General features: G+C 39.1%; 1 protein-coding gene across 4 annotated transcripts; it reads right to left on the bottom strand.

Annotated features, from left to right (window-relative positions):
- Positions 1 to 27,988, bottom strand: tnn (tenascin N). 4 transcript variants are annotated; one of them, XM_088598127.1, is made up of 20 exons: positions 27,599 to 27,985; positions 21,953 to 22,360; positions 21,178 to 21,552; positions 16,995 to 17,258; positions 15,871 to 16,053; positions 15,632 to 15,721; positions 13,753 to 14,016; positions 12,894 to 13,157; positions 12,035 to 12,298; positions 10,768 to 11,031; positions 9,725 to 9,988; positions 8,688 to 8,951; positions 7,920 to 8,183; positions 7,598 to 7,728; positions 6,010 to 6,148; positions 4,231 to 4,382; positions 4,006 to 4,102; positions 3,436 to 3,600; positions 2,654 to 2,817; positions 1 to 1,737 (listed from the first exon to the last, which is right to left on the bottom strand). In XM_088598127.1, exons 2-20 carry the CDS (start codon positions 22,350 to 22,352, stop codon positions 1,582 to 1,584), a joined length of 4,164 nt encoding a protein of 1,387 aa, XP_088454253.1. In that variant the 5' UTR covers positions 22,353 to 22,360; positions 27,599 to 27,985; the 3' UTR covers positions 1 to 1,581. The 4 variants fall into 4 exon arrangements, with proteins under 4 accessions (XP_088454253.1, XP_088454255.1, XP_088454257.1 ...); XM_088598129.1 differs by having other exon boundaries at positions 21,953 to 22,357; XM_088598131.1 differs by lacking the exon at positions 7,920 to 8,183 and having other exon boundaries at positions 27,599 to 27,988.
- Between the last annotated feature and the right edge of the window lie 12 nt (positions 27,989 to 28,000).

Genomic DNA, 28,000 nt, shown 5'->3' with positions numbered 1-28,000 from the left:
TTGATTTTTTAATGGTTTATTTACACAAGTGATGACATATTATACAAGCTTTGGAATACTTAGAAGAAGAAGTCAAAATAATTCTCAACAACAAAATTAAAAAAGTTAATATACTGGGGTTAAAATCAAATCCCTTGTATCTAGAATTACATTGGTAGTTGACCAGCAGATTGATTAGAAAACAACAAACGAGTCACTATAAGAATAAGTACATAACAATTCTGTAATTGTATGATGAGGCTCTTCCCACCTTCTTGTTTTCAAAGTAAGTTTATTACCTATTGTATATATCTTGATCTTCACAGAAACAAAAATATTTTGATAATTTAGAACAAGAACAAGTACCACTTATGTAAAATTTGAATTATGACAGTATTCATAGTTTTATTCATAGCAAAGAACAGGTTTAGGCCTGTGTTTTAAATGTCCAGGAGTACTGAAATGCATACAGAAGAGTATCAGAAAATGGTCCTACACCTACAATAACAAGCTACTGCCTCTTGAAGAAGGAAGATCTAGGGTCTGGGAGTAAAAACAAGAGGAATGTTGTAGAGGGGAATCTTCAGCAAAAAGACTAAAATGAGAAGAATAAGGCTTCAGACATATCTTTTGAGCTGAGACCCTCAATTTGAAATGTGAGTTTTGAATATGAACTGAAAAGGAATCTCTATTCCTATCCTTGCAGGAAAATAACTGCTTAAGTATTATCCTATGTCAATGATTTCTGGAAATCTGGTGTCCACTTTGCATCAGGCACTTCTATCTACAAATCTAATTATTAAAAAAATACTTTGCCTAGATCCATTGTCTTTACTTTAGACTTTAAGGATTTAAACAGTGGGAGGATGCACCACATTCCAAATAAATTAGGCCACTGTCAGTTTTGCCAATTATCGTGATGATTGTTTTTGTATTTTGAGAGTTTGGTGTCGTAGTAAAATCATAAATACCAGATATTCAAGGAGTATGTTTCGTAGATTTCATATAAGGAACGTCTCATAGCCTTACAGTATATGTTGTTTAAGAAAAAGTCTATAAAAAAAAAACTTGGACCTGTAACAAAGAACTATTCACATTTCTGACAATAAAAAAGGCAAAGAGTCATTATGCAAACAGTCAGCTCAGAACAGAGTCTGAGGGTTTTGTAATTATAGCACAAGGATGTGATCTGTAATTGCATCACACGACGATCTGTGATGTAATGGCATTACAATTAGAAGCTACTGATTAACTGTTATTCTAATACGGGTCGCCTTTAGTGGTTTTGCACTATTGTCTTTGGATTTGGTGGTTCAATTGGCCTCTCATTGTATTATAACTGCAAATGTCTGATAGTCAAACACCTTATAATATAGATGTAACACCAAAAAGCTATGAAATAAAATTGTGAAATCCACTGTGAAGAAGAAGGGAATCTGATGAGAGGACAGTAGAGGACAAGAGCTGAAGAATTCTGATATGAAGTGCTACATATAAAGGAAGTAATGCCATCGTTTGTTTTTTAGGTGGACTTCAAAATCACTGAAATTCTCTGGAAATGAACAGTCCTTAAGCTTATATGTGCTTTGTTGTTTTTTTTTCCTATTTTGATTCTAGCCTTCTACTCTTTCCCCTTCCCCCAAGTGACCTCTTCTTCCGTCCCAGGACAGGGGTGTCAGAAGCAACATGTGGTCGGATTTTCATCTCTGCGAACGGTATGGAAAATTCATGCCCCTTCCAGGGCTCCCAGTTCACCCCCTGAAATCAGAAAAAAAGAAGAGACACCATGTGGAAAACGGGAGTGCAAAAAGACAAACAGTTCCTAAGCGTAGGACAAATATCCACATTTACAATGCACAGTGTGCTGAGTATGCATTCCAGGCAGGGAGGAATATCCTACACTGACAGGTTAGAAGAATTGCCTATTCCTGGAGGGCCAGTATGTCAGCTAGGTCTCTTTAAAGCAGCAGCAGCAGCTCAAGAGCTGGGAGAAGCTGTTCAGTTGGTCCAGTTAAACCAATAACTTGCTGGTTTAGCTCATTAATAGATGAGATGGAATGAAGCCTGCCGACACACACCAGCATTCCAAGACCCAGATTGTGCAGCCCTGCTATAAACAAGTGAGTCTGGAAATGCCATATCACATTTCTGGGAACACCAGTTTTGATTCAGTACAAAAACTGGCCTGCTTTGAATAAGTGAGTGATTGAAACTGAACTGATCTGTACACTGTAAAATGGAGGAAAACTCAGTTATGTAATTTCAGCTAAATATACAGTGCAACATTGCAGCCATTGTTTGCTTCAACATTATTACTAGTTATTGTTAATATATAATATTAGGGTATTAGTAATATTAAAATTTAGGAAAACAGGAAGAAACATTTCTGCTTAAATGTAGTTTTATTGCTGGCACTTCACTACATTCAGATCTACATCTTACTGTTTTTCACGTCTCACAACCATTCATTAAAAATTCTCTGCCTCCACCTTCTGGCAAAAGTTGCAAATGCATGGAACTTTAGAGCAGCCCTAAAATATACTGTAACCTGACTCATTGATATACAGCACAATGCCATTCTTTATTTTTAAAGAATGTGAAATGGAAACTAAGCAACGGGCATTGTTGTGAAAGTTTGGATAAAGAATGTATCGTTTTTGGTCAAATCTCTTACCACACTGTGCGTATCGTCCCCATATCTGCCATTCAGGTTTGCTAAATGACAGTTTTTGTACCACCAGGCTCCACGATGAGTCAAAGCACAGTTGCTCAGAGCAATGTCATTGTCCTGGTCTATAGTAGAGAAGGGTCGGCCTTGATGATAGGTCATTGCATCACCTGAAATTGAATACAAAGTGGTTTTCTGTAAGCTCTTAAGGTACTTTTCTCATTTCACTTCTGTTTGTGCTTAATGCCTCTTTATCTCTTCTATCTTGTTTCAGTTACTCTGTAAGTATTGTAAGCTGATCTGTTTGTAGAATTTCAGTCCTCTTTCTGTGTGACAAAAGGAGTATTTTGCCCCCAAATTACCCTACATATATATATACTTTCAGAACTTCTCTTTAACATTTAGGGAATAAGAAAAACATCCCCCAGCACCAAATATATTATGTCTGTGAAGGTCCCTTAGGAGAATAAAATAAATCTGGGCACCAGAAGTTAAATCTCAGATTGCTTAAGGTTTTAACAATGCACTTTATCACATCATAACAGGGCTATACCCATGTGTTCATCGAGTATTAACGTTTTATCTTGCGTCTACTCACACACATTACTATCTTTTACCAACAGAGGGTGCTATGGTCACACTTGCTCCCTTCAACACTTTACGGAGCTCAAATCCAGGAAGGAATTTCACTTGCTTACATGTCTAAACAGACTTACGCTGTCATGCGCTGTCATGATGTCCCTGCACTGGCCATTCAAATTTCAAAAACAAATATGGCGAATACCAACCTGCAGTGCCTCGGTAGTTGCCAATAGTCAGTTTAAACTTCTGCCTCACTGGTGCAATTTTGAAGTTGTCATAGACAGCATAGACAGACTCAGAACCTGCTTTCAAATCAACACGCAGTTCATACTGGGTGTTGGTGTTTGTAAGTTCATATATCTTTTCCAGCCCTATAGATGAAAAAACAACAAATCAATTCGTAAATGTGGCACTGATTATCTGATTAATTGCCAGGCTTAAAAATGAAGTTTTGCCTTAATCTATATTTTAGGTGAAGATGAAGTTTCATCTTCTGGCTTACTGCTCAATTACATTGTTAGCACTCATGGGTGAAAAAAAATACTTTTTAATCTAGTTGTGAAATATGGAAAGATTTGTTTTGATATTAAATTCCATTTATATATTTTAAAGCATTCTCTCATTTATATATTACACTGTACTTAACATACAGTAAGATACTGTAATAATACTAACATGCTGATTGTGAGTACCAGCTATCTGGTATTACAACATTTACACATGGAGGTACTTAGCACTGTGCTGCTGATCTGCAATACAGTAATCACTGCACTGACCCAACCAGAATTCATCAGTCAGGTTTCCAAAGCCTTGAATGTACTGTTTCCAGCGTTTCAGGAAATCAAGTTTTCCACTGTTGCGTCTTTGCAAGACCTGTTTTAGACGACAAAGAAGGAAGGTTTATTTCAGAGACTCTTAATGTGTATCACTCTGCTGCATTACAGATCATGATCCACAATAATTTGTGGAGGTTTTTTATATTAGAAAGGTGGTGAACGTACAATCCAGCCGCCACCGTCAGTGGTCATGTCACAGTAAACCTCCATTGGCTTAGAGCGGTCATTGTTGAGGTAGATGGTGTAGACTCCATCAGAATTGTTCCCGCTCTGCAGAACCTCTTTGCAGTCCATAGGGAAGGGGAAGAGAACTCCAACTGCAACAGAGAGAAATAGGGAGGAAAAAAAAAACAAATGCTGAAACCCTATTGTTCCATTTTGTCCCTCTAAAAAAAACAGTAATATCCCCTACATACGGGCACAGGTATCCCTATATGTGTAACGAACAGTTCTTTCCGGACCCTATGCGGACGACACAATCCGAAGAAGTGGGAAACACTAGGAAAAAGTCATGCAGGGATACGGGGCTGAAAACAGGGGGGGCGTGTCCAAAGTGCGCTGGTGCACGGGGAAGGTGTGGCCGAGGCAAACAATCCAAAAGTAATCCATAGAGGGAATCCAAAAACACAAGAATAAGTCCATAGCCAGGTGATCCATCCAAACTAGGAATTAAAACCATGAACCGGGTCAGAACCGGAGGACAGGGAACGGGAACAGAGATTAAAACCTTAACAGGACCAGGCGCTTCCAGGTCCCGGACTCGCACGGTGCGGAAACCAGATGCAGAGCCAGGATGAACGTCAGCGCCTGGCTTTTAAGGTGGGCTGGGAAAAGGGGTCAGGTGCACAGAATTAAGTCTCAAGTGAAAGGGCTGGAGCACCCTTAAGGAGGGGGGACTAATCGTGACAATATGAACAGTGAGGTCTGTTTGGCCATCAGCAGTGGTTCACAGTTTCTACTTTTTGTAACAGTAATGCCTAATTTTATCAACGACAGCCAGTAAAGTGGGCAAAAATGTCACTATTCCTACTCACTAGTCCTAGTTACCAAATTAAGTTATTGGGACAGTATAATCTGAGGTTGATGTTGATGAGGTTGAATTGATGTTCAGTTCAATTCAAAAATACTTTATTCATCCCAAAGATTTAAAGATTAATATTGTCTTTAATATTATATTGTGTTTTATTTACAGATTCATCCTGAAGATCAATACCCCAGTGTATTAAGCTTAACTGGAACAACGGAACAACAGAACTGGAACAATGAATACTATGGCCAGCAGCCATATCACCCTGCAACTCACAACTGGCAACCAACTGAAGCTAAGCAGGTGTGTAGCTAAGCAGGTGTGAGCCTGGTCAGTACCTGGATGAGAGACCTCCTGGGAAAAACTAAGGTTGCTGCTGGAAGAGGTGTTAGTGGGGCCAGCAGGGGGCACTCACCCTGTAGTCCATGTGGGTCCTAATGCCCCAGTATAGTGATGGGGACACTATACTGTAAACAGGCGCCGTCCTTCGGATGAGACGTAAAACCGAGGTCCTGACTCTCTGTGGTCATTAAAAATTCCAGGGCGCTTCTCGAAAAGAGTAGGGGTGTAACCCTGGTGTCCTGGCCAAATTTCCAATTGGCCCTTACCAATCATGGCCTCCTAATAATCCCCCTCTATGAATTGGCTACATTACTCTGCTCTCCTCCCCACTGATAGCTGATGTGTGGTGAGCGTTCTGGCGCACTATGGCTGCCGTCGCATCATCCAGGTGGATGCTGCACATTGGTGGTGGTGTACCTGTAAAGGTACCCATTACCTGTAAAGTGCTTTGAGTGGAGTGTCCAGAAAAGCGCTATATAAGTGTAAGCAATTATTATTATTATTACGGCAAAGGGCGAGGCTATGATAAACCATAGGGTTTCGCTACAGTATGTGCTGACGAGGGAGGACTGAACCTGTAGTAAAGGTGGTCTCCACTGTCCTGCTCCTCTGATTTCTTCTGAAGGCGACCAGGCTGACGATGTACTTCTTTCCCAGCTCCAGGCCATCCAAGGTAAACCTCCTCTCTCCTGGGCCCACCCGTCGCTCTGTGATCTACACGGGACACAGAGAGCCTCATACCTCACAAGACGACAGAGTCTACTGGGTTTGAATAGGCATAGTCTCAAGGACAAGATAAATCAATAGTTTCTCTGCAATAATTAGCCATTAAATCAAGAAATCAGATACTAAGGAATAATTCTGACATGACTGAGAATGAAGTAGCACAAATGAGCAGGAATAGCCCAGGTCCTGCTGCCAAGTATCTTACAAATCTTATAGTGTCTTTGTGAGAGCATGATTAATTAGATTAATTAGCTCTTTATATGGCAAGAGTTAGTTAATATTTGTACCAATGACAGATAATAGAAAAAGAAGGCATTGTCAGGAGAGCCAGAAATGGAAGTTATTAACTGGTAATAGCTGCAAGTCAATTTCACACATCTGTATTTAATCACCATCACCACTAAACTAGCTCCATAAATCGAACACAAAGGCCTCCCTTCGCATTTGTCTCCACCATCCCTCCTCCGCCCCATGTACACCTGGCAGCTGCCGCTTGGTTCACTAGTCTGTCTGAATCGGGTTTGAGCCTCCTCGTCCTGAGGCCAGGAGGCTACCCATGAACCAAGCGAGTGAAGCCAAGCTTCACCACACAAAGTATTCCTCGCATTTACAAGCATTCAGCTCTTGGATGTCGCTAGTGAAATACAGTACATGTGACCATTTCAGGTTTTGACCATTGGGCGGCAGCATTTCGTCTCCCTTGATTATCCTTTATCTCATTATTTGTTCTTGATTGGGATGTTCTTGTTGTCTTTTTTCTAGAATCATTTCTGGAATATTGGAAAAGCTATATTTTTTCAAGTTTTGGAATATAGTATTCTATATCAAATTGTTGCTGCAACGTGTATATAGATTACTGAGATGTAAAAGTTTACATACCCTTTCATTTATTAACAATGGCAGGGTTTCTGTTGAAGAAAAATTGCTTTGTGGTAATGTCTGTCTATCTGTAACCCAGGAAAATATGAGTTTGTACAGGCTCTGCTACAAGGTATTTTAGGAAAAATAAGCAGAGCCAAAAGATCCACAAACTCACAGGGATATAATTTACACCTTTCTACCCAAAAGACAAAACACTGTCTTGAAATAAAATCCATTTAGAGCCAGAATGACTAGAAGGAAGCTAGAGAACTTTAACTATTAATGTGCAAACCTTATTGTGATAAAAACAAGTGAATAATATCTTATTTTTTATTTGCCTTTAAAATTGGTTGGTATTTCACCCAGATTTGACACTGCTTGAATACAGTTGATTTATGAAAAATATGGGGGGGGGGGGGGGGTGATTCGGAGGGGTTAAAGTTGAAATATTAAAACTTTTGTTTCACACATGGTGTCCAAAAAGTCTTACAGTATTACAAAGTGGCCTCTTTTGGAAACTCTGCTTTTGCTGCTGACTTTATGATTGTAGACACATAGCAGGGGAGATCAAACTACCTGCCCACTTCCATCCTCTGCTTTGTAAGAGAGGGTGTAGCCATCAATCACAGCTAGAGGGGGGTTCCAAGTCAGCACTCCACTGTTAAGCTGGACATCTTCCACTTTCAGATTAGTGGGAGCATCAATCTCTGAAACAAAAGATTGAGAAACACTACCTGATTATTTATTTGTCTAATGTTTGAAAGCAGAGCTGCAAAGGTGTCTAGCAAGAGAAGAGGCACATACACTATGTATGTAGAAATAGATACTGCGTATTCATACACGGGGCTTAAAAAGAAAGAACCGAACTGTCAAAGTAGCTGAACTGAGAAAGAGTTACCGGTCACAGCCTGTGTGGAGGTCCTCTTGCTGCTGCGATCTCCTTTGACAGCCCAGATGTAGACAGTGTACTCCACTCCAGGCCTCAGCCCTGTCAGCTTGTAGGAGGTCCTGTCTGCTCCCACATGGATGTCCTGGCTCTGTCCATCAGCGTACCTGTAGCTGATCATGTAGCCATCAACAGGAGCCTGCACTCTGTCCCAGGACAAAGTAGCTGTGTCCTCTGTCACAGACTTGGTCACCAGGTTGGTGGGGGCATCGATATCTGAGGAAAAGGGTGTTTCGGTGTTATTTTACAATTGTCTTTCAATGTAAAGGCTGAGAGTCTGTGAAAGTTCAACTCCTTAACTGTTTTAGATCCGACTGGTCTTGGCTACTACCTGTCAGCGTCTTGTCCAGATGTCCTATTTTAAACTGAGGCATAACTCAGTCATTAATGTTCAGACTAAAAGTTTTACAGTATTAATAGTCTGTAGGGAACACAGCATTTTTGCTTGTAAGGTATTTATCTGGTGATGTTTTGGGCATTTGCCATATTGGACGAAATTCAAATCAGTGAATAAACTCATTAAGGACTACAATTTTGATCACCTTTAAGCAAAATTAATTATCACTGCTTCAGAATCAGTCCTGGTAGCTAAAATAACTACATTCTTTATTGTCAAAGGGAAAAGGCTAGGAGGGAGTTTGATTCCATTCATTAATAATTCATTCGATGGACCAAAAGAGAAATAAATATTTTCAGTGTAACAGCAGGACAAAAAATTACCTGTCAAAGCCTGTGTGGAAGTCTTCTTGCTCTTGCGGTCTCCCTTGACAGCCCAGATGTAGACAGTGTACTCCACTCCAGGCCTCAGCCCTGTCAGCTTGTAGGAGGTCCTGTCTGCTCCCACATGGATGTCCTGGCTCTGTCCATCAGCGTACCTGTAGCTGATCATGTAGCCATCAACAGGAGCCTGCACTCTGTTCCAGGACAAAGTAGCTGTGTCCTCTGTCACAGACTTGGTCACCAGGTTGGTGGGGGCATCGATATCTGAGGAAGGAGTTTCAGTAGTGTTTCAGTGTTACTGACAGTCATCTCTCAGTGAAAAGGCTAAGAGTGTGTGACATTTTCAGTCCTTTACTATTTTAAATCCTATCTGTCTTGGCCAATCAAGTCATTGTTACTATCTGCCAGTGTCTTACCACTTGGTAGCTATGTTTAACCTCAGAAACTCAGTAATTGATTTTAGACAAGTGATTTTACAATATTAAATTTCTGTAGGGAAGACTGCACTTTTGCTTGTTAAGGTTTATGTATGATATTTCAGGCATATACCATTAAAGACAAAATATAAATAACTGAATAAACTCATTTAGGTGTAGAATTGTGGTCAGCTTTAAGCAAATATTATATCACTGGTCTGGAATCAGTCCTCATAGCAATAATCATTTATCATCAAATGGAAAAGACTAGGAGGGGGGTTGATTTTATTATTTAAAATCCCCAAAGGGAAAGGCATTGTCAAAGGTAACCCTGTGTTCTATAGAATCAACAGGGAAACGTGAACAAAAGGACAGAAATGCAAACTGAGGAGATGTGTTTTTGCAAGAGAGAACTGGAGGTGCTTCTTTCCACAGAGGATTGTGGAGTCTGGAACTAGGTATCCAGCCTTGATATTAAAACCAATAGCATCTCTTCTTCCAAGAAATACCCACTGTATATCAGATCCTTTGGTGTATTAACAGATAAAAACCAAACGTGTTCATTCGATGGGCCAAAGGAAAAAGGCATATTTTCATTGTAACAGCAGGACAAAGAATTACCTGTCACAGCCTGTGTGGAAATCTTCTTGCTCTTGCGGTCTCCCTTGACAGCCCAGATGTAGACAGTGTACTCCACTCCAGGCCTCAGCCCTGTCAGCTTGTAGGACGTCTTGTCTGCTCCCACAGGGATGTCCTGGCTCTGTCCATCAGCGTACCTGTAGCTGATCATGTAGCCATCAACAGGAGCCTGCACTCTGTCCCAGGACAAGGTAGCTGTGTCCTCTGTCACAGACTTGGTCACCAGGTTGGTGGGAGCATCGATATCTGAGGAGGGAGTTTCAGTGGTGTTTCAGTGTTACTGACAGTCATCTCTCAGTGAAAAGGCTAAGAGTGCGTGACAGATTCCGTTCTTAATTATTTTAGATTCCTCTCTGTCTCGGCTACTCAAGTCATTGTTACTATCTGCCAGTGTCTTCCCACCTGGTAGTTATTTTTTAACCTCAGACATAATTCAGTAATTAATTTATAGACCAGTGATTTTACAGTATTTAATTTCTGTAGGGAAGACTGCACTTTAGCTTGTAAGGTTGTTGTATGGTGATGTTTTCAGGCCTTTGTTATTATACAATAAAATAAAAATAAGTGAATACATTAATTTAAGTGTAGAGTTGTGGTCACCTTAATACAAAAGCAAATATCACTGGTCTGAAATCAGGCCTTATAGCTAAAATCATTTGTTATCAAAGGGAAAAGACTAGGAGGGAGGTTGATTTTATTATTTTAAATCCCCAAAGGGAAAGGCATTGGCAAAGGTAACCCTATGTTCCGTAGAATCAACAGGGAAACGTGAACAAAAGGACACAAATGAAAACTTAGGAGAAGTGTTTTTGCAAGGGAGAACAGGAGGTGCTTCTTTCCACAGAGGATTGTGGAGTCTGGAAGAAGGTATCTGGCCTTGATATTAAAACCAATAGCATCTCTTCTTCCAAGAAATACCTAGATTAGGTCATTAGGTATTTTAGCAAGTAGAAGTCCAACGTGTTCATTCGATGGGCCAAAGGAAAAAGGCATATTTTCATTGTAACAGCAGGACAAAGAATTACCTGTCACAGCCTGTGTGGAAATCTTCTTGCTCTTGCGGTCTCCCTTGACAGCCCAGATGTAGACAGTGTACTCCACTCCAGGCCTCAGCCCTGTCAGCTTGTAGGACGTCATGTCTGCTCCCACAGGGATGTCCTGGCTCTGGCCATCAGCGTACCTGTAGCTGATCATGTAGCCATCAACAGGAGCCTGCACTCTGTCCCAGGACAGGGTAGCTGTGTCCTCTGTCACAGACTTGGTCACCAGGTTGGTGGGGGCATCGATATCTGAGGAGGGAGTTTCAGTGTTATATCACAATTGTCTGTCAATATAAAGGCTAAATGTCTGTGAAAATTCAAGTCCTTAATTGTTTTAGATCCTATCTGTCTTGGCTACTCAAGTCATTCTTACTACCTGCCAGTGTCTTGTCCAGATGTCCTATTTTGAATTTGAGTAATTCATTTTTAGACTACAGATCTTACAGTATTGTAACGCATACGGCCAACAGGCACTGTGTAAGAGCCGGCTTACCAGAGCGGTGACATCACCGCCCTTCCCTGTAATAGTAGGACCACAGCCACTGGGCTGTGGAGAGATCTCTCTTTAGCTCACCAGGCTGGGTCCCAGTTGAGTGATGCCAGAGTCCTGGGTTCGAGCCCCCAACGGTGGGGGGCCGACCTGATGCGGCCTGGGCGCCCACCTGAACCCCGTTGCATTACAGTATTAATATTCTCTAGGGAACACTGCACTTTTGCTTGTAAGGTTTTTGTTTAGTGATGTTTCAGGCATTTGTCAAAATGGACAACATTAAAATCAGTGAATAAACTAATTTAGGATTACACTTTTGATCACCTTTAAGCAAAATTAATCATCACTGCTTTGGAATCAGTCCTGATAGCTAAAAGAACTAAATCATTTATTATCAAAGGGAAAAGACTAGGAGGGGGTTGATTTTATTATTTAAAATCCCCACAGAGAAAGGCATTGACAAAGGTAACCCGTATGTTCTATAGAATCAACAGGGAAACGTGAACAAAAGGACACAAATGCAAACTGAGGAGAAGTGTTTTTGAAAGAGAGAACAGGAGGTGCTTCTTTCCACAGAGGATTGTGGCGTCTGGAACTAGGTATCCAGCCTTGATATTAAAACCAACAGCATCCCTTCTTCCAAGAAATACCTACTGTATATCAGATCCTTGGGTGTATCAGCAAGTAAAAGCTTAACGAGTTCATTCAATGGACCAAAGGAAAAATACACATTATCATTGTAACAGATGGAAAAAGAATGACCTGTCACGGACTGCGTGGAGGTCCTCTTGCTCTTGCGGTCTCCCTTGACAGCCCAGATGTAGACAGTGTACTCCACTCCAGGCCTCAGCCCTGTCAGCTTGTAGGAGGTCCTGTCTGCTCCCACAGGGATGTCCTGGCTCTGGCCATCAGCGTACCTGTAGCTGATCATGTAGCCATCAACAGGAGCCTGCACTCTGTCCCAGGACAAGGTAGCTGTGTCCTCTGTCACAGACTTGGTCACCAGGTTGGTGGGGGCATCGATATCTGAGGAGAGAGTTATTGACAATTGTCTCTTAATAAATAGGATTTTAAAGTATTTTTCTCCTGTAGGCAACATTGAACATTTGCTTGTAATATTTTGTCTACTGTTGCTGCAGACATTTGTCTGTAATTGACAGAATTCATTTTTTCCTGCTTTTCTGTCAGCATAATCAAGATATAATATGCAATTTTATCATGCCCGATTAAGATTTTTCAATCAGATCACATTGTTGTAGAAAAAGGAGTCTTTGTGACTTGCCCCTTATAATATTCTACATATATATATAATATTCTGATCTGTAGTCCCTGAACATAAGAACATAAGAAAGGTGACAAGTAAGAGGAACCATTCAGCCTGTTTCACTCACTTGCTTAGTAGTAGCTAACAGATATACTGTAAACATCTGATCCACCAGCGATTCAAGTGATGTGATTTCAATATGCAGTGCTTCAATTAATGGTTATGGGGCACATCAGACTTTAAAGATACTTTTTCTGGTTCCAAAGACAATTTAAAATAAAATTTAAAACAAAAGTAATGCTTTAACGTGTATTTTGACCTATTATATCTTTAAAACAATTCTAAAAAATTAGTGACCTGTCACAGCCTGTGAGGAAATCTTCTTGCTCCTGCGGTCTCCCTTGACAGCCCAGATGTAGACAGTGTACTCCACTCCAGGCCTCAGCCCTGTCAGCTTGTAGGAGGTCATGTCTGCTCCCACAGGGATGTCCTGGCTCTGTCCATCAGCGTACCTGTAGCTGATCATGTAGCCATCAACAGGAGCCTGCACTCTGTCCCAGGACAAGGTAGCTGTGTCCTCTGTCACAGACTTGGTCACCAGGTTGGTGGGGGCATCGATATCTGAGGAGAGAGTTATTGACAATTGTCTCTTAATAAACAGGATTTTAAAGTATTTTTCTCCTGTAGGCAACATTGAACATTTGCTTGTAATATTTTGTCTACTGTTGCTGCAGACATTTGTCTGTAATTGACAGAATTCATTTTTTCCTGCTTTTCTGTCAGCATAATCAAGATATAATATGCAATTTTATCATGCCCGATTAAGATTTTTCGATCAGATCACATTGTTGTAGAAAAAGGAGTCTTTATGACTTGCCCCTTATAATATTCTACATATATATATAATATTCTGATCTGTAGTCCCTGAACATAAGAACATAAGAAAGGTGACAAGTAAGAGGAACCATTCAGCCTGTTTCACTCACTTGCTTAGTAGTAGCTAACAGATATACTGTAAACATCTGATCCACCAGAGATTCAAGTGATGTGATTTCAATATGCAGTACTTCAATTAATGGTTATGGGGCACATCAGACTTTAAAGATACTTTTTCTGGTTCCAAAGACAATTTAAAATAAAATTTAAAACAAAAGTAATGCTTTAACGTGTATTTTGACCTATTATATCTTTAAAACAATTCTAAAAAATTAGTGACCTGTCACAGCCTGTGAGGAAATCTTCTTGCTCCTGCGGTCTCCCTTGACAGCCCAGATGTAGACAGTGTACTCCACTCCAGGCCTCAGCCCTGTCAGCTTGTAGGAGGTCATGTCTGCTCCCACAGGGATGTCCTGGCTCTGTCCATCAGCGTACCTGTAGCTGATCATGTAGCCATCAACAGGAGCCTGCACTCTGTCCCAGGACAAAGTAGCTGTGTCCTCTGTCACAGACTTGGTCACCAGGTTGGTGGGGGCATCAATATCTGAGGAGGGAGTTTCAGTAGTGTTTCAGTGTTACTGACAGTCATCTCTCAGTGAAAAGGCTGAAAATATGTGACAGGAGTCATCAACATCTGAGTAATAGCAAAATACTTGTGGGTTACTTTCACATTTTAGAAGAGCGATATTACAATATTACCTAACAAACTGCAGTGCCTGTCACATATGTAAAGCTTTCATATTTGTCAAAAAAATGTAGACAACCACAGTTCTGCAACTTAATCTGAAGTTTTCCTTTCCAGATTGTGGTTTCTGAAGCTTTTAGAAGTCAGCATTTTTTTGTGTGTTTTGAAATTCTGTAGATGCAGGGTCATTTGTGTGAGGACGCTAGCATAGCCTTTGCCTTTGGATTCAGAGACTTTGGGGATATTGTATTGTGGAGAAAGTATTGTGGAAAAGGGACAATGTAAGGATAGTAGGTTCCAAAACGCAAAAAGGATTATCCACTTCTCAGATCATCATGTTTTTCCAGTCTTGTAGTAATAAGTTAAAATCTTTTTGCATTCTTATAATCTTTTTGATACAATATATTATCATTGAAGTCTACTAATAGCTTCTAAATGGACATTTAGTTGAGGTTAGGAAAATACATTAAGTGTTCCATGTACAGTATGCTCATGTCCCATCATAATAACATACAGTAACCACCTAAGAGCTCTTCATGAATAGCTTTGTTCAAATTTACTACTGGAGTCAGTGCTTTGTTGTTTTAAGTGAAGGATTTGGCCAGAATGTCAAACTTCCTTTAAAAAGGGCAGTATACCTGAATAGTTGGACATGACTGAAAGCTGAGTATCACGTTAAAAGAAAGAAAACTGTTTTTCATAAAGTTTTTTTCCTTCAATTGTTGCTGATTTTTGTCAATTCAGCAAACTTATTGAATCCAAATCAACTGTATCAGTAACTACCATATCACAAAATGAATCTCATAACCCTTTGGCAGCATGCATTGGAAAACTCAGTTAATGGGTCTGGCCTGTTAAAATAACGTCCTGCTAAGGTTTATTACTGTATATCTCACTACTGTCCTGACAATCAAAACGTACAGAGGCCATGTTCTTGGGCACCAATCTGCATTTGTTGTTTAGTAGAATATAGTTTTAGTGCCATATCATTTGTCATTTCTAGCAGTCCTGTCAAAGCCATTTTTTGGTTTCAGTTGCAACCCCTTTTTACACCTTTTTATTTGGTCCTCTGTAGCCAATGCATGCTGAACCTACAGCTTCTTGAACCTTATCAAGAATAAGTTGTTTTCTCATGATGGATGGAAGAAAAATGATTTTCCATGAAGCCTCTCAAGACCCAGCAAAAGAGATGAGGGCGCCCATTTTTGGCCATGGAATTCCATGTCTTCTCTCTCTCTGGAATCTGTGGAACAATTGCCTGTCACCTGCAATTTCTGTACTACAATCTTTTCCTTCACCTGGTGCCTGGGTCTTCGGAAACTTTTGTTTGCATCGCAGCCTGGATTCTTCACAGTTTCAACAACATTCAGTGCAAAGAGCTTCCAAAATGTAGATTTGAAATACATGCATCAACCCCTTCTCCCCTCCTCACTATCCATTGTATTCTCAGTCAGACTGCACGCAGGAATTTTACCTGTTAGCCCATTCACAGATGAAGGTTTCCCTGCTGTATTCCCTTTAATGGCTTGAACGTTTATGAGGTACTTGGTGCCAGGGAAGAGATCTGCAAAATAGTAAGCTCAGCGTGAATTTTTTCAACTTTTTTACATTTTTAATTTTCAGCTCTGTCATTTTAAACACATTTTGTGAAAGCTATCCAAGGGACAGGACAAATAATGCTGCAAGGAGATATAGATAACTTCTAATTGTCACCTGTGATGGTGTAGCTGGTTTTAGCTCCAGAACTCTTCTGAACTCTGACCTCCTGCTCCTGGCCTTCGGGAGTGACATAGGTCAGTCTAAAGTAGTCAACTTCCGATGAGGGATTTGGCCACTCCACCTGGATAGAGTCCTCTGTCTGACTGACCACTCTGATTTTCTGCACCGTTGACATTTCTGAAAATTAAAAGCAGATATGAGCGTGCATTCATTTTTACTGTTTCATTTGCAATACATAAATAGTCTCGTGGAAATGGTTCTTTTTCTTTGCTGTCAGGGTTCAGACATTTTACTTTTTGTGAGGGTTTTTTAACTTAATTTGGGAATACAGTATGTGCAGCTACAAAAAGAAAATATTGTACTAAAAATGAAACCATATATAGAGCTGTGTTTCTAGCATCCATTCAAAATAGTAAGCTTTAATAAAGCAAGTTTTGTCTCAATTTCTGCATTAACATAAGAATCATGCTAATAATAAAATAACAAAACCCAACAAAAAGAATGTATGCGTAATTCCAGTGGTCTAGAACGCTTGTGTTCTGTACAGAGTTACAATATCTTGCAATTTGCGTTGGTACACTGACATGTGTTTCTTAAAATGTCTTTTTTGGCATCCTTAATAATTATATAAACAAATCTAATTACCTTGGTGGTTAGCAAACCATAGCCTCTTTAAGCCAGCTGGCCAAAAAAAAGTAGTTTAATAATCTGGTAGCACAAAACCTCCTTTTCATTTTGTAATATGAAAGTGTGCATATACTGTACAGTAGTTTCATACAATTTTAGAAAACTTTGAGCTGTTATATCAATGTGTTTTTTTGTCATTTTTCTTTTGTTTGTTTTTTTATAAATTCGACTAAAAGGCTCAAATGAACCTATCCTAACATTATAAAGTTTGTTTAGACCACAGGCATAACTAACTATAGAGCTCCTACAGAGTTTTAAACCTTTTTCTATGAAAAATGTGTATGTTGTGCACAAAGTCCAGTATATACTTCAGTGTTAACTGAATCCACTTATTTGCTGGCAAAGGGCACTGTGCGGCCCTAAAAGAAAACAAAATCAGCATTATATTGACATCCTTATAACGTAAAGAGAGGAATTTAAAGTTTTCATACCAGTCGTGGCCTCCAATGATTCAGGCTCACTAGTAATGCCCTTGATCCATGCAGACACATTTATGATGTATTTGACTCCAGGAGTTAAGCCAGTGATCAGATAGGAGTTTGTGTCACTGGGGACTCTGATTTCCCTAATGGAGCCTTCATCTCCTTCAGGGTGATATGTAAGGAGGTAGTACTCGGCACCAGGTACTTCGTCCCATTCCACCAAAAGGGATTCTTCAGAGGATCTCAGTAAGCGCAAGTCATTGGGGCCCATCACTGAATCCAACAAAATAAAAAAGTTTAGGCTGGCTTTATCTTAATTGCTTATATACATAACAGAACACGATTCTACTGAAAACACAGGAACTGTATTAGTTCAGTTTAGACCTTTGTGGGCAAACGGGGGTTTTGCAAAAGAAAAGTAATTTAAGGAAAGTCTGGCTGCATTGAAAATGCTTATGTATTAGGTTCTTTCAATTAAGACAGTGGAAAACATGCAAAAATATTTAAAAGGGAAACTATTCAAAACAAAATGTAATCCTGGAGACAGACAGTCAGCAAAGCTAGACGCAAATTTCCACTTCAAAATTATTCTGTGGGTTAGGGTAAAAGTATAGGAGAGGAGAGGAGAACATTAGGAGTAAAGCAGAAAAGTGAAAACCAGAAATGGGCAAGTGGGGAAAGAGAAACTGGTGATGAGGAGACCACAGTTAGAAGGGAAGTCTGTGTAACAGGTTAGGACATTGTTCCACACCACGAGTACAGGAAACTGTGTGTTTTCATTCTGTTCAGCAGCAGGCTTTCCATTTAGTGACAGTTCATAGGTCTGTTTCTGTATTTTACATTGGCTCCCTCTAGGAACACCTTCTAGAACAAATAATAATTCAGAGAGACTGCTAAGAAAAATAACTTAATCTCTGACAGTAAGAAGTAAAATAGCTTACATAGGTGAGAAACTCACAAAGGAAGGCTTTCAGACCAGAAAAAGCAGTCATAACCATTTTGTTGCGATTGGAGAACTGATCCCAAAAGCTCAAAATCTCATCTGACTGAAAGTCATTTACTCAAAAATGGACTATTTGCATTTAATACAAAGGGCTTCACATCCTTTTTAACACATATTGGTGTTTTCTATGTATAAAACACTCCCTTTGCGTAATGCTTTTATTGATGGGGACATTTTTAAAGTACTTAAAGTGAATGAAATGGAATGATCAGAATTTCGAGCACCACCAGAAGATTTGCAAATGACACTATGATAGCTAATGACAATAGCTTTTTTTTGCTTAAACATGTTTTTGCAGTAAAGTTGACCAAGTGAGCAATATCACAAGTTAATTGTCACAGCTATAGAGTAACTGTAAGAATCCAACCAATCCAGCAGTATGGTATTGCTCTGTGATTTTAAAATAGAGTTAATGTAATTTAGGAGGCATGTACTCCAGATCTTTGGAAGTGGTCACAATAACCTCTAGTAACTACATTGCGGTCATTTTAAAAGTTTTGGCACTGCAGAATGGGACTATTGTTTTAATGAGATGTAATATAGAAAGGGATCTTTATTAAGGTGTAATGAGAATTTTAAGCAGATTTTACACCTCATTTTGTTCTGACCTTTATTTCCACGGCAAACCAAATAAGAGACTTTTAATTTTTTTCCAATGACAACCATGTTTATCCTGGTTTTGCATCTTGCAATGCACAAATGCCCTGAAGACAGTGTTTGGGAATGAGCTGTAGAATAAAAACTTCCAGCAGATGTGTAGAATAGGCATTGATCTGGGGTAGGGAAAGCCACTGGAATTCAGAGATTTTATCTCGTTATTGTTATTTACACTGCTTCAAACAATGATTTCCCTTTTTCTTGCACATTTATTTGGGCTGGGGTTTATTCTCATTGTGGATTCTTATTTGCTGCAGGGTGATCAGTTTTCAGGTGGTGTCATAAATGTCTAATGATTACTGGCTCTTTTTAACCAAATCTAACCAAGAACAGTAGTGTTTTCTAAATGCTCTGGAGAATGTTGGAAAATGTTAGAACGCAGTGGACTAGATAAGAAGCTAGTAGTGTTGAATTGATTGTAGAAAAGTAGTGTACACCTTTATAGCCTTTCTGTGTGAATCTCCTGATTATTGTACTGCCGGAAGAGAAATAGCCCTAATCTTTGTTTCAGTTTCATTAGCTCTCATGTTCTGGTAAGGTCTAATATGAAGAATACTGTAGCTCTGTTTCTGTCAGATGAGCCAATATAAGCATAATATTTTTAAAAAAACTGGTAGTCATGTTAATGCTAATAAAAGCATGATATAATGTACACTGTACACTATAATAAAACCTCTGAGAATATAAAAATGCCGTATGTCATAAACCCACTTACTACTTAATTCATGCTGTAATTGTTTTGCTTTATGAAAGGTTTGGTGCAGGGCTCTCAAATCTGTGCCATTTACTGTGCACTTCAAGAGCCTCTAATCTTATTAGCATGAAAATTGCTTGATTTTCCTTATAGAATGGGAAACATAAATTCCAAGCTTCCTTCATGATAAGGAGAATCTGATCAATTATCTGTCAGTCAGCTAAGAAAATACTGCCTAACATTTCAAGGTGAAAATACAGGGGTATGTAGCATATTCCATTCCCCTTGAAGAAGAAAAATATAATGAATAAAGCCCTGAACACAAGCTGGAAATTCTGTAGATTACCATATTTAATCTATCCATTTTCTAACCACTTCGTCTGATTTTGGGTTGCAAGGGAGCTGGAGCCCAGACAGGATACATCCTGGATGGGATGCCAGTTCATTGCAGTATTTCACTCATACACCTTTAAATATTAATAACGCATAAACTAAGATTGGCCAATGCTTTCTTGTCAGCAAGCAAGACAAGGATTGTAAGAATATGGATGGACATAATGAGCATTTTCAAGTGTTATAAGTGGCTAGAATCATAAAACAAAAAACAACCTGTGATGAAATATTTTATCTTTGCTCATATGAACTTTTTCATAGCACTACAGGGATACACGTTTGCAGTTCTGATATAATCTGAGATTTGTTTATGCAGTTATCCGTGTTGTAGGTTAGACCCAGACATAACATCCCACATTCCTGCTCCATGTGAATTCTTCTTCTGGGAAGTCTAGCACTTAACAGCCACCCTGCCCTGGGAAGGTGCTTTAATCTAACCCAGTGTTAAATCTGTCATGAAGCCCCGATTTTACCACACCTGCCATCTAACTTTGAGCCTACTCTCTTCTGACCCTCTTCTGTTCCCCATTAAGATCAACACGATACGAAACCTGAACGTGTTTTCATCGTCTTTTTGTTTTTTTTCAAACTATTTGCGCGTAGTTTACAAGACAGATAAGCTTGCATGATCTAACTTGTGTCTCCCAGTACAAAAAAGTCAGAGAGACTGGAGACACATTTGAGTAAATTCATCCTGTAGAGCTGTGGTTACCAACCCAGGACGTGAGGGACTGCTTTGTCTTGTGGTGTTTGCCAGAGCCAAGTTTTTATTCCTCGGCTATTTGGTTTCAATTTTCTATTTGGGACATATTTTAAGATTTGCTTTCACCCCTTATAAGGGTTGAATAAGATTGGTAATTTGTATCCACCCTGTACCAGTCTTGAGTTTCAAAACTTGCTTATTTCACGTGTGCTGCCTGAAATGTAACCATCTGGACCTCAACAGAAGGATACAAATCTCAGTGTTCTACTAAGAAATGAAATGATTATTCAGAAACAAGGGTAAGCAACTTGAATTTCTCTTCTGTGTGTCAAAGTTGTTGGTAACAGTACTCTTGAGGAAAACCCATAGCCTAAACAAGTAATCAGTTAAAGTCATGAATTAGCTTCGGAGATTCAGCTGGAATGACAAACACTGAGTCTTGAGACATGGTGAAAAAGAGTCATATGCGGTTTATCTCCAATATCTACCTCCGCTAACCACTCAAAACTCTCCAGCCATCTCTGCACCAACTCTCCAAGAATCCCTACCTCAAGTGGCGGTCTGAAGTATCGACAGCACAGGACTCACATACTGTATTCCTGATCAGGATTTTACCAGTAAGACAAAATATAGCATTGCCTGGGGTTATGTTTGTGTAAGAGTACATATGTGTGTCAATGTAGTTCATGTTTGTTATTAATAAGAGTCAGTGTACAGTATCTACACACAGAGAGGTACTTACCCTTGGAGCAGTCGATCCCTGTAAAGCCATCCTCACAGATGCACGTTCCATCATCACACTCTCCATTCCCACTGCAGTCATTAGGGCACCTCCTCAGGCTGCAGTCCTCACCCATGAAGTTGCTAAAGCACTGGCAAACTCCGTCCACACAGCGGCCCTTGTCGTTACAGTCATTGGGGCAGAGGAGCTCACTGCAATCAGCCCCAGCGTACCCCTGGTAACAGACACACTGCCCATCCACGCAGCGTCCATTGTCACTGCATTCATTTGGGCAGGACCTGCTGGAGCAATCCTCACCTTCCCAGCCCTCATCACAGACACAGCTACACGTGTCCTGTTTTAAAGTCCCATGGCCACTGCACTTGATGTCTGAGCCTAAGAAACAACAGTGAGGTTAAGCTGACACAGCTGTTACAGTGCTGCTGTTCAGACATTCAGATGAGTAAGTTAAATCACCCTAATGCAGTGATAGAAGCTGGTTTTGGAAGAGAAGTTAGAGTCATGCTGATTGAAAGATTTTTGGGGGATTTTGGATCATTCATCAGTCAGTCGGGATTTGAGAACTGTTAGAATCTTAAGAGCTGTAACCTGAAATCATGACACTGCAAGCAAAATGTTAGTCACACAACATTAAATGTGCATGCAAAACCTCTTTTGTGGTAAACTCCTGCAGCTCTGATTTTGTTTTCCCTTACTCTAGACAGCCATGGATTCATAGTGGCAAAGGAACCTATCCTGTGGGATAGTAAAAGCATCAATGAACCAGGATTAGTACCTCCTCCGCCACAGCAACCCTGTGTGCACTGGCTTTTGAGGTAGGTCACTTCCTCCTCCAGACCATTAATCCTGTACAACAGGGCCTGGAAGCTCTCAGATGACTCGCAGTCGCATTTTGGAGTTTGCAAACGGATATTGTGCCTGAAGACGATGTTGTTATCTCCCTCCATGCCCTGCGAAGAGACCGTCTGCTCTGTCCCCTGGTCCTGTACAGGGATGGTGTCCATCTCCACTTTGCAGTCAGACGCCTTAGGCAGGTCGATCTTATAAACGTGGCTAAAAGTGACTCCATTGTTAGCAGGGATGACAGGGTCGTCAGCAGCGGTGAAGTCTCCACAGATGCACAGAGAACCCAAAAGAAGCAAGACCCTAACTTTCTGAGTTGTTCTGAAGAACATCTTGACTGCTTAGAGTGAAGAGAAAAATATATTTAAATTTCTGCATAAGACATTGAGTGCAATGTTGTGGATACACAAAAAGCTAAAACATACTTATAGTAGCTTAATGCATTAGATCTTCAATGAAAATTTGAATATTCTAGATAGATAGATAATACTTTATTAATCCGGTAGGGAAATTGATGACTGGATGTACTACAATGAAAGTTGTTGTTCATAAGAGAATCTAAAAGGAGTTAGTTATCCTATTGGAAGTTCCATCGACAAATCTAATATGTATTCAATGTAAAGTCCCTCCTGAAATCTGGAAAGTCTGTTAGAATCCCAGGTAAAATAGAATGGAAAAGGGCTCATAACCCTAATTGATTTCCTACTGGAAGTTTCTGATCATTCCAGCTAAATAACCCAAAGGCGTTCACAGAAACAGCAAAGCACAATAGCAGAATTTCTTATTGAAAATATTGACAGAATACTGAGTGTTCCTGATTCATTTAGATTTTGTTTACTTACTAATCTTGCTACTTGCTACTTACTAAGCCTGTTTACTTTACTTACTGATGCAAAATTTTAATTTCACCCAGTGTAAGGGGAATTCATAGACTATTGAGATTTCACGCTTTTGGTGGTAACTGTCAATGAACTCTATAAAAAAACTTTATAATGTTTATAATACCAGTAAATTTCTGGTATTCTGTTTACTAAGTCATATACACTGTATTTGAAAACAGTGTAAATAAAACATAATCTTTCCCATATTTAAAATAGCACTGTATTACATGAAAAGTTTCATTTAATTTGAAAGTATAATATAAAAGATGAAAGTCTAATATGAAATCCTGATGTACTGGTCATATGTAATAACTCAGTTTTGCCTTTTATATACAGTATGTGTTTCTTAATAGTTTTTGTTGGCTCGCAATGTTAATAACTAGAGTGGGGTATCAGAAAACAAGTTCAAACCTTTAATTTAGAGACTTCATTGACATATTAATACATTTTTTAAAAATATGCTCTATTATAGAAATAGCAAGCCTCGCCTATCATATGGAAGCACCCCTACAATTAGAGGAAACCTCACAGACTTGCACATTCACGTTCTCTGACCAGCCAAGTTCTCGCCAGGCCTAAAATTGTACAGGATTTCCCACAATGACTCTGTGGATCCAGACACACTTAAGTGCAAAATGATGTAACTCAGCGCCAGATGCCAGTGATGTCATCCAAGCTCTCTTCTTCAGAGGGACGCGAAATTATATATGTAAAAAGTAATATTTAATAAAAGGCCAAGCAAATCCCCTAAAAATCTATGTTTTAATAAAATGCTCATTTGGGGCAAACCTCAGAATCTAAGAAAAAATCTTTCCCTAAGGGTGTGGCAAAATTAGTTTATGCTTCTTGGCCCTCTTTGTTAATTTCTAGTGGAAGTTTGGTGACGTGGCAGTCTGTGGTAGAATACAATAATGGCTTTCTGTCATATACTGTAGATTGATCTCAGGTTTGCAGCAGATTGTTATGAGTATGAATGTAATTACCCTATTCTACAGCCACTGAAGTCATAGGAATAGTATGCAGGATTTGAAAACGAGGCTCTGAAATGGTTCATTTTGGTAAAGATGCTTGCCGAAGCACAGGCTGAGCTCTCAGATCTTGGCATTGCTGGCTCACGCCACCAGCCGTTTGTGACCAGGATTCACAGTGTGGTGTGCCATTGTCTGAGCATTGGGATTAGTTAGCAGAGCTATCCTGTGACCTCTTTGGTTACTTGTGCATTTCTTCTCTCCCCAGTGCTGAACCTTCTGTGACAGGTTGAAAGTTGAGTGTCCTGAACATGGGTGGGTTGAAGCAGTCTGTCTGTACTTCCTTATTCTCCCCCATGCGAGGCTGGAGGTTTGTGAGTGAAAACTTGATAAATGCAAGCTGACTATCTCAAATGGAGTGGTTTTCTTACCAAAAACAATTGATGATACTAAATTTAAACCCATTAGACCTTATAAAAGAAGATGATTCAGCTCCATATCCAAAGTGTAAAAATAAGGAAGTAAGGAAGTAAAGACACCATACAGGAAAAAGCTTGCAATGAAATAAACATTACAAGGCATAAGCCTCAATAACTAGATATGATGTGCTCTTGTAAAGATTGCAGAAAAATAACTTCGTGAAGCATAAGCATACACTCAGACAATCATAGAAAGGTTTCCGTAAAACCATGCAGTGTAAAAAGAACTAACCCAAGGAAATCTGAGAAATAAGTATAAATATGTTAGCTAATACAGCATATTTCATCTGATCGGATTGCTTTTAAATGTAATATTTGTGTGCTTTTCCACAGAGAGAGTTTTAGGGGAAGTCTGCAAAGACGATTCGACATAGCCAGAAAATCTGTGGCTTGGTTTCAGCACCACAGACGGCATCTAAAAAGTGAAACATGACATCACCCTTGCTGCTACATTTCTATCGCTGTTCAAATGATAATTACAGAAGATGGCTCTCCATCAGCAGTTTAGGAGAACTGAGATCGTTCCGGTAGATAGTTTCGAGGCTCAATAACAGTCTGCTAATAAACCACATCAGGAGCAATATATTTTCCCTAAAAGTACCACACACCACTGTTGAAGAGAGCTTTAACTCACTGTTTATAACTTCTTCAAACATATAATCAACACTCAGTACCTTGTTTATCAGAAACTTGTTTATTTTTCCCTAAGATTAAAATCGGGAGAACATAGCCAAACCCATGTCACTGCTACTGCTTCACATCTGCTTTCACTATTGAAGAACGTTTATATTTTTGTCAGCCACATAATAAGGGTGTAGCAAATTCAGCATGGAGTTGGGGAAAGCAGAGTCTCATGCAGAATGGTTGGCCCTCAAGGAAAAGGATCAATTCTACCAAATTCTGAATTAAACCAGTAGGTGGGGCTATTATAGATTTAGTTAAGTTACATACAATAAGATCATACAAAGGACATGCTGTCTTCTTCTGTCAGTTCCAGACAGGCTCTTGGTGGGGTTTGTAGACCTATGGCTAGAATTTGGGTTTTCATCTCATTTATGTGCATATTATTCAAAATTGCTTTGATTATTTTTTTCTGAATTTGTTTTCATTCACTGTCTAAAATCAGTGTTCCTTTTCTCAAGTTATCATAACAATGAGTTGTGTCAACATTGCAGAAGGTTTTGTAATCCTGTATGCTGTTCACTAACTATAGAGGAATTTGTTTTCACAATGGCAGGTGTATACATGGTGATTTAAGAGGCGTTTTTCTGTCTTTTAACCTGTCATGTCATGACATACTGTATATAGACCTCCAGTACCTAAAGGGGTTATCAGAAGACATAGTCATAATGATCAATGTGTGACTTCTGTAAAACAATCAAATTAGCTGTTTCCATAATTGAGACGAGATCTTCATTAATAGGAGAAGACAAGATCCAAGCAGAAACAATACCCAATCACCAGAACCCATGAGATCTAAAAGTAGATTGTTTTGCCAAGACAAAATAGTTATAAATGGAAGGAAGAAATTGTTGGAATGGCAATCTAACCATTTCAAGCTACTTATTACTGCTCATGCAAACGAACATCCATCCATTTTATGGAAGTGCTTTCACAGATGTTCCTGAATCCTCTGGAGTTCTCAGAGGAAGGCCAGTGATTGTCCACAAGTGCAATTGGTTTCATTTGCTTACTCGGATGACCAATGGATAATGAGAAGTCCATTGTGAAGAACAGCTTAAGGGTATGAAAGAAAGTTGGAATTAAAAAAGAAAGGAGGAAGAGGGACAGAAACACAGAAAGAGCTACAAAAGAAAAACATCCTGTGTTTTTGAAGGTCAAACGGGATAATTTGGGACTGACATGACAAAGAGATTTATATGTTCCGCACAAAAAAATCTTCCTTTATATGTGGTCTACATCACATATTTCTTCATAAATTCTCCCTTTGGACAATCAAAAGAATCTGAGAGCAATTAAATTGCAGTCAAAGCGACAGACTGCAATAACTGCCCCATCTCCAGCCTACACTGCTGAAATTTAAAACCACAAAACCTTGATAAAGTTCAGATTGAGAGAGTTTTAGGCACTTGTTTCCCTTGCTAACATCATAATGCTTGTGGAATGTTATATTGTGTATAATGAACCATTCAAAGACTGTTAGCTGCAAGCAATGCTTGACATCTGCTGCTAGTTTGCATTGAATGTCACACAACATTTTAAACTAGTGGCGTCTTTCCAGTGTGCAATTGGTCCCAGAATTAATCTCCAATTAAGGATCTTTTCTATTGGAATTGCATTTGATGTTAAAGCTACCAGTTTTAGAGTGTGTATAATCGAAGAGAAGAAACAGCTACAGTACATGAAACTCCAAGCACTGACAAGTCAAATTCTGGTAACGAATTTTGTTTCAACATACCATTTATATTATAAGCAAAAGAGTTTCTTGATTTCCTAGTTTATATTATTCAAAAAGTAGCAATTCATTTCAGTATTATATTTTTTTCTGATTTTCCATAAATTCAAACATAAATGTTTAACAAATAATTTAATCATTAATCACTTTCATTCATAATAAATCAGGAAATTCATAATTTAACATTTACAATACCATCTAACCAGCCATAATTATTTGAGTTCTTTGTAACTTTTGGTCAAACATTGTTCCTCTCTAGTGAATGTATATATACTGTATATATGATATTAAAAATAAAAAATAAACATAGATAAAAGCAAATAAAACGCATTTTACTTTGGTCACTGCTTAATAGAACCTAAAGGAGACTTCGTCAATCTGCAAAAATATTGTTCTTTTATATTAAAAGAAATATATTAAATGAAACCATTACATACAACTTCAATCCATTAAATTTAGGTTTCATAAAACATAAAAAATACAAACAAAAAACAATAAGAAATAAATACCATTGCAAACAAATGTTTAAGGAGATAAAATGCACAATCAATGAAAACAAACCCAGCATGTCCTTAACTATTGAACGCAGCATTAATATGGTTTATTCCCAAGCTCTGAGGAAAACAACAAGAATTAAATTCTGCACCTTGCCTTTATTCATTGCTACACTCAACCTGCAATTGAAAATGTAGGAATAAAAGTGAAAAACTATTCATTAGAAAATCACCTTGTACAATACCGTGCAAAAAAAATCAATACACATCTCTTTATATATCCCCAGTGCATCTGTAGAGACAGAGAGAAACTAAAATTGCATTAATTGCCTTTTCTTACCTTTGTAATTTTCTCTGACAAGTTAATCTCTTGCTTCTTCAAGCCTGAGCTTAGTGTCTTTAGGGTCTTTTGACACCTGTTGACAAGCCAGACTGTGGGTACTGGGGGGACGTTTTTTTTTTAAACAGTGTTTCTATGTTTTCCTTCTGCAGCTTCTTCTGAAGTGTTTAAATCTCCTTCTCTCCTACCCCTGGCAACCAATGGGCACTCTGGGCGTGTCCTCTGCCCTTTTAATGAAAGAATGAAAATAAGGAGAGATAATGAGAAATTCCTCTCCTTCTGTCTGGAACAAATCAGGCATTTGAATGCAAGCCTCTCTTCCCCTCTTTCTCTCCTTATCTGTGCTTTAAAACATTGGTTGCTGGGGAGGGAAATATATGGTTTCTTATTTTTCCCTGGCTA

This window comes from Lepisosteus platostomus, chromosome 11 (assembly GCF_059453375.1).
Source record: "Lepisosteus platostomus isolate fLepPlt1 chromosome 11, fLepPlt1.hap1, whole genome shotgun sequence".
Classification (NCBI taxonomy): Eukaryota; Metazoa; Chordata; class Actinopteri; order Semionotiformes; family Lepisosteidae; genus Lepisosteus; species Lepisosteus platostomus.
The sequence above is the reverse complement of the archived record's forward strand: the minus strand, read 5'-3'. Positions and strand labels throughout refer to the sequence as shown.

Bases quoted from the DNA above. Each gene is read 5' to 3' on its own strand.
- tnn (XM_088598127.1), bottom strand. From the start codon at position 22,352: ATGTTCTTCAGAACAACTCAGAAAGTTAGGGTCTTGCTTCTTTTGGGT. The intron at 17,259-21,177 runs GTAAGTACCTCT...TGTTGGATTCAG, and splicing joins AGGGATCGACTGCTCCAAGG to TGATGGGCCCCAATGACTTG. The intron at 8,184-8,687 runs GTAATTTTTTGT...CCTTTTCCTCAG, and splicing joins TTCCACACAGGCTTTGACAG to ATATCGATGCCCCCACCAAC.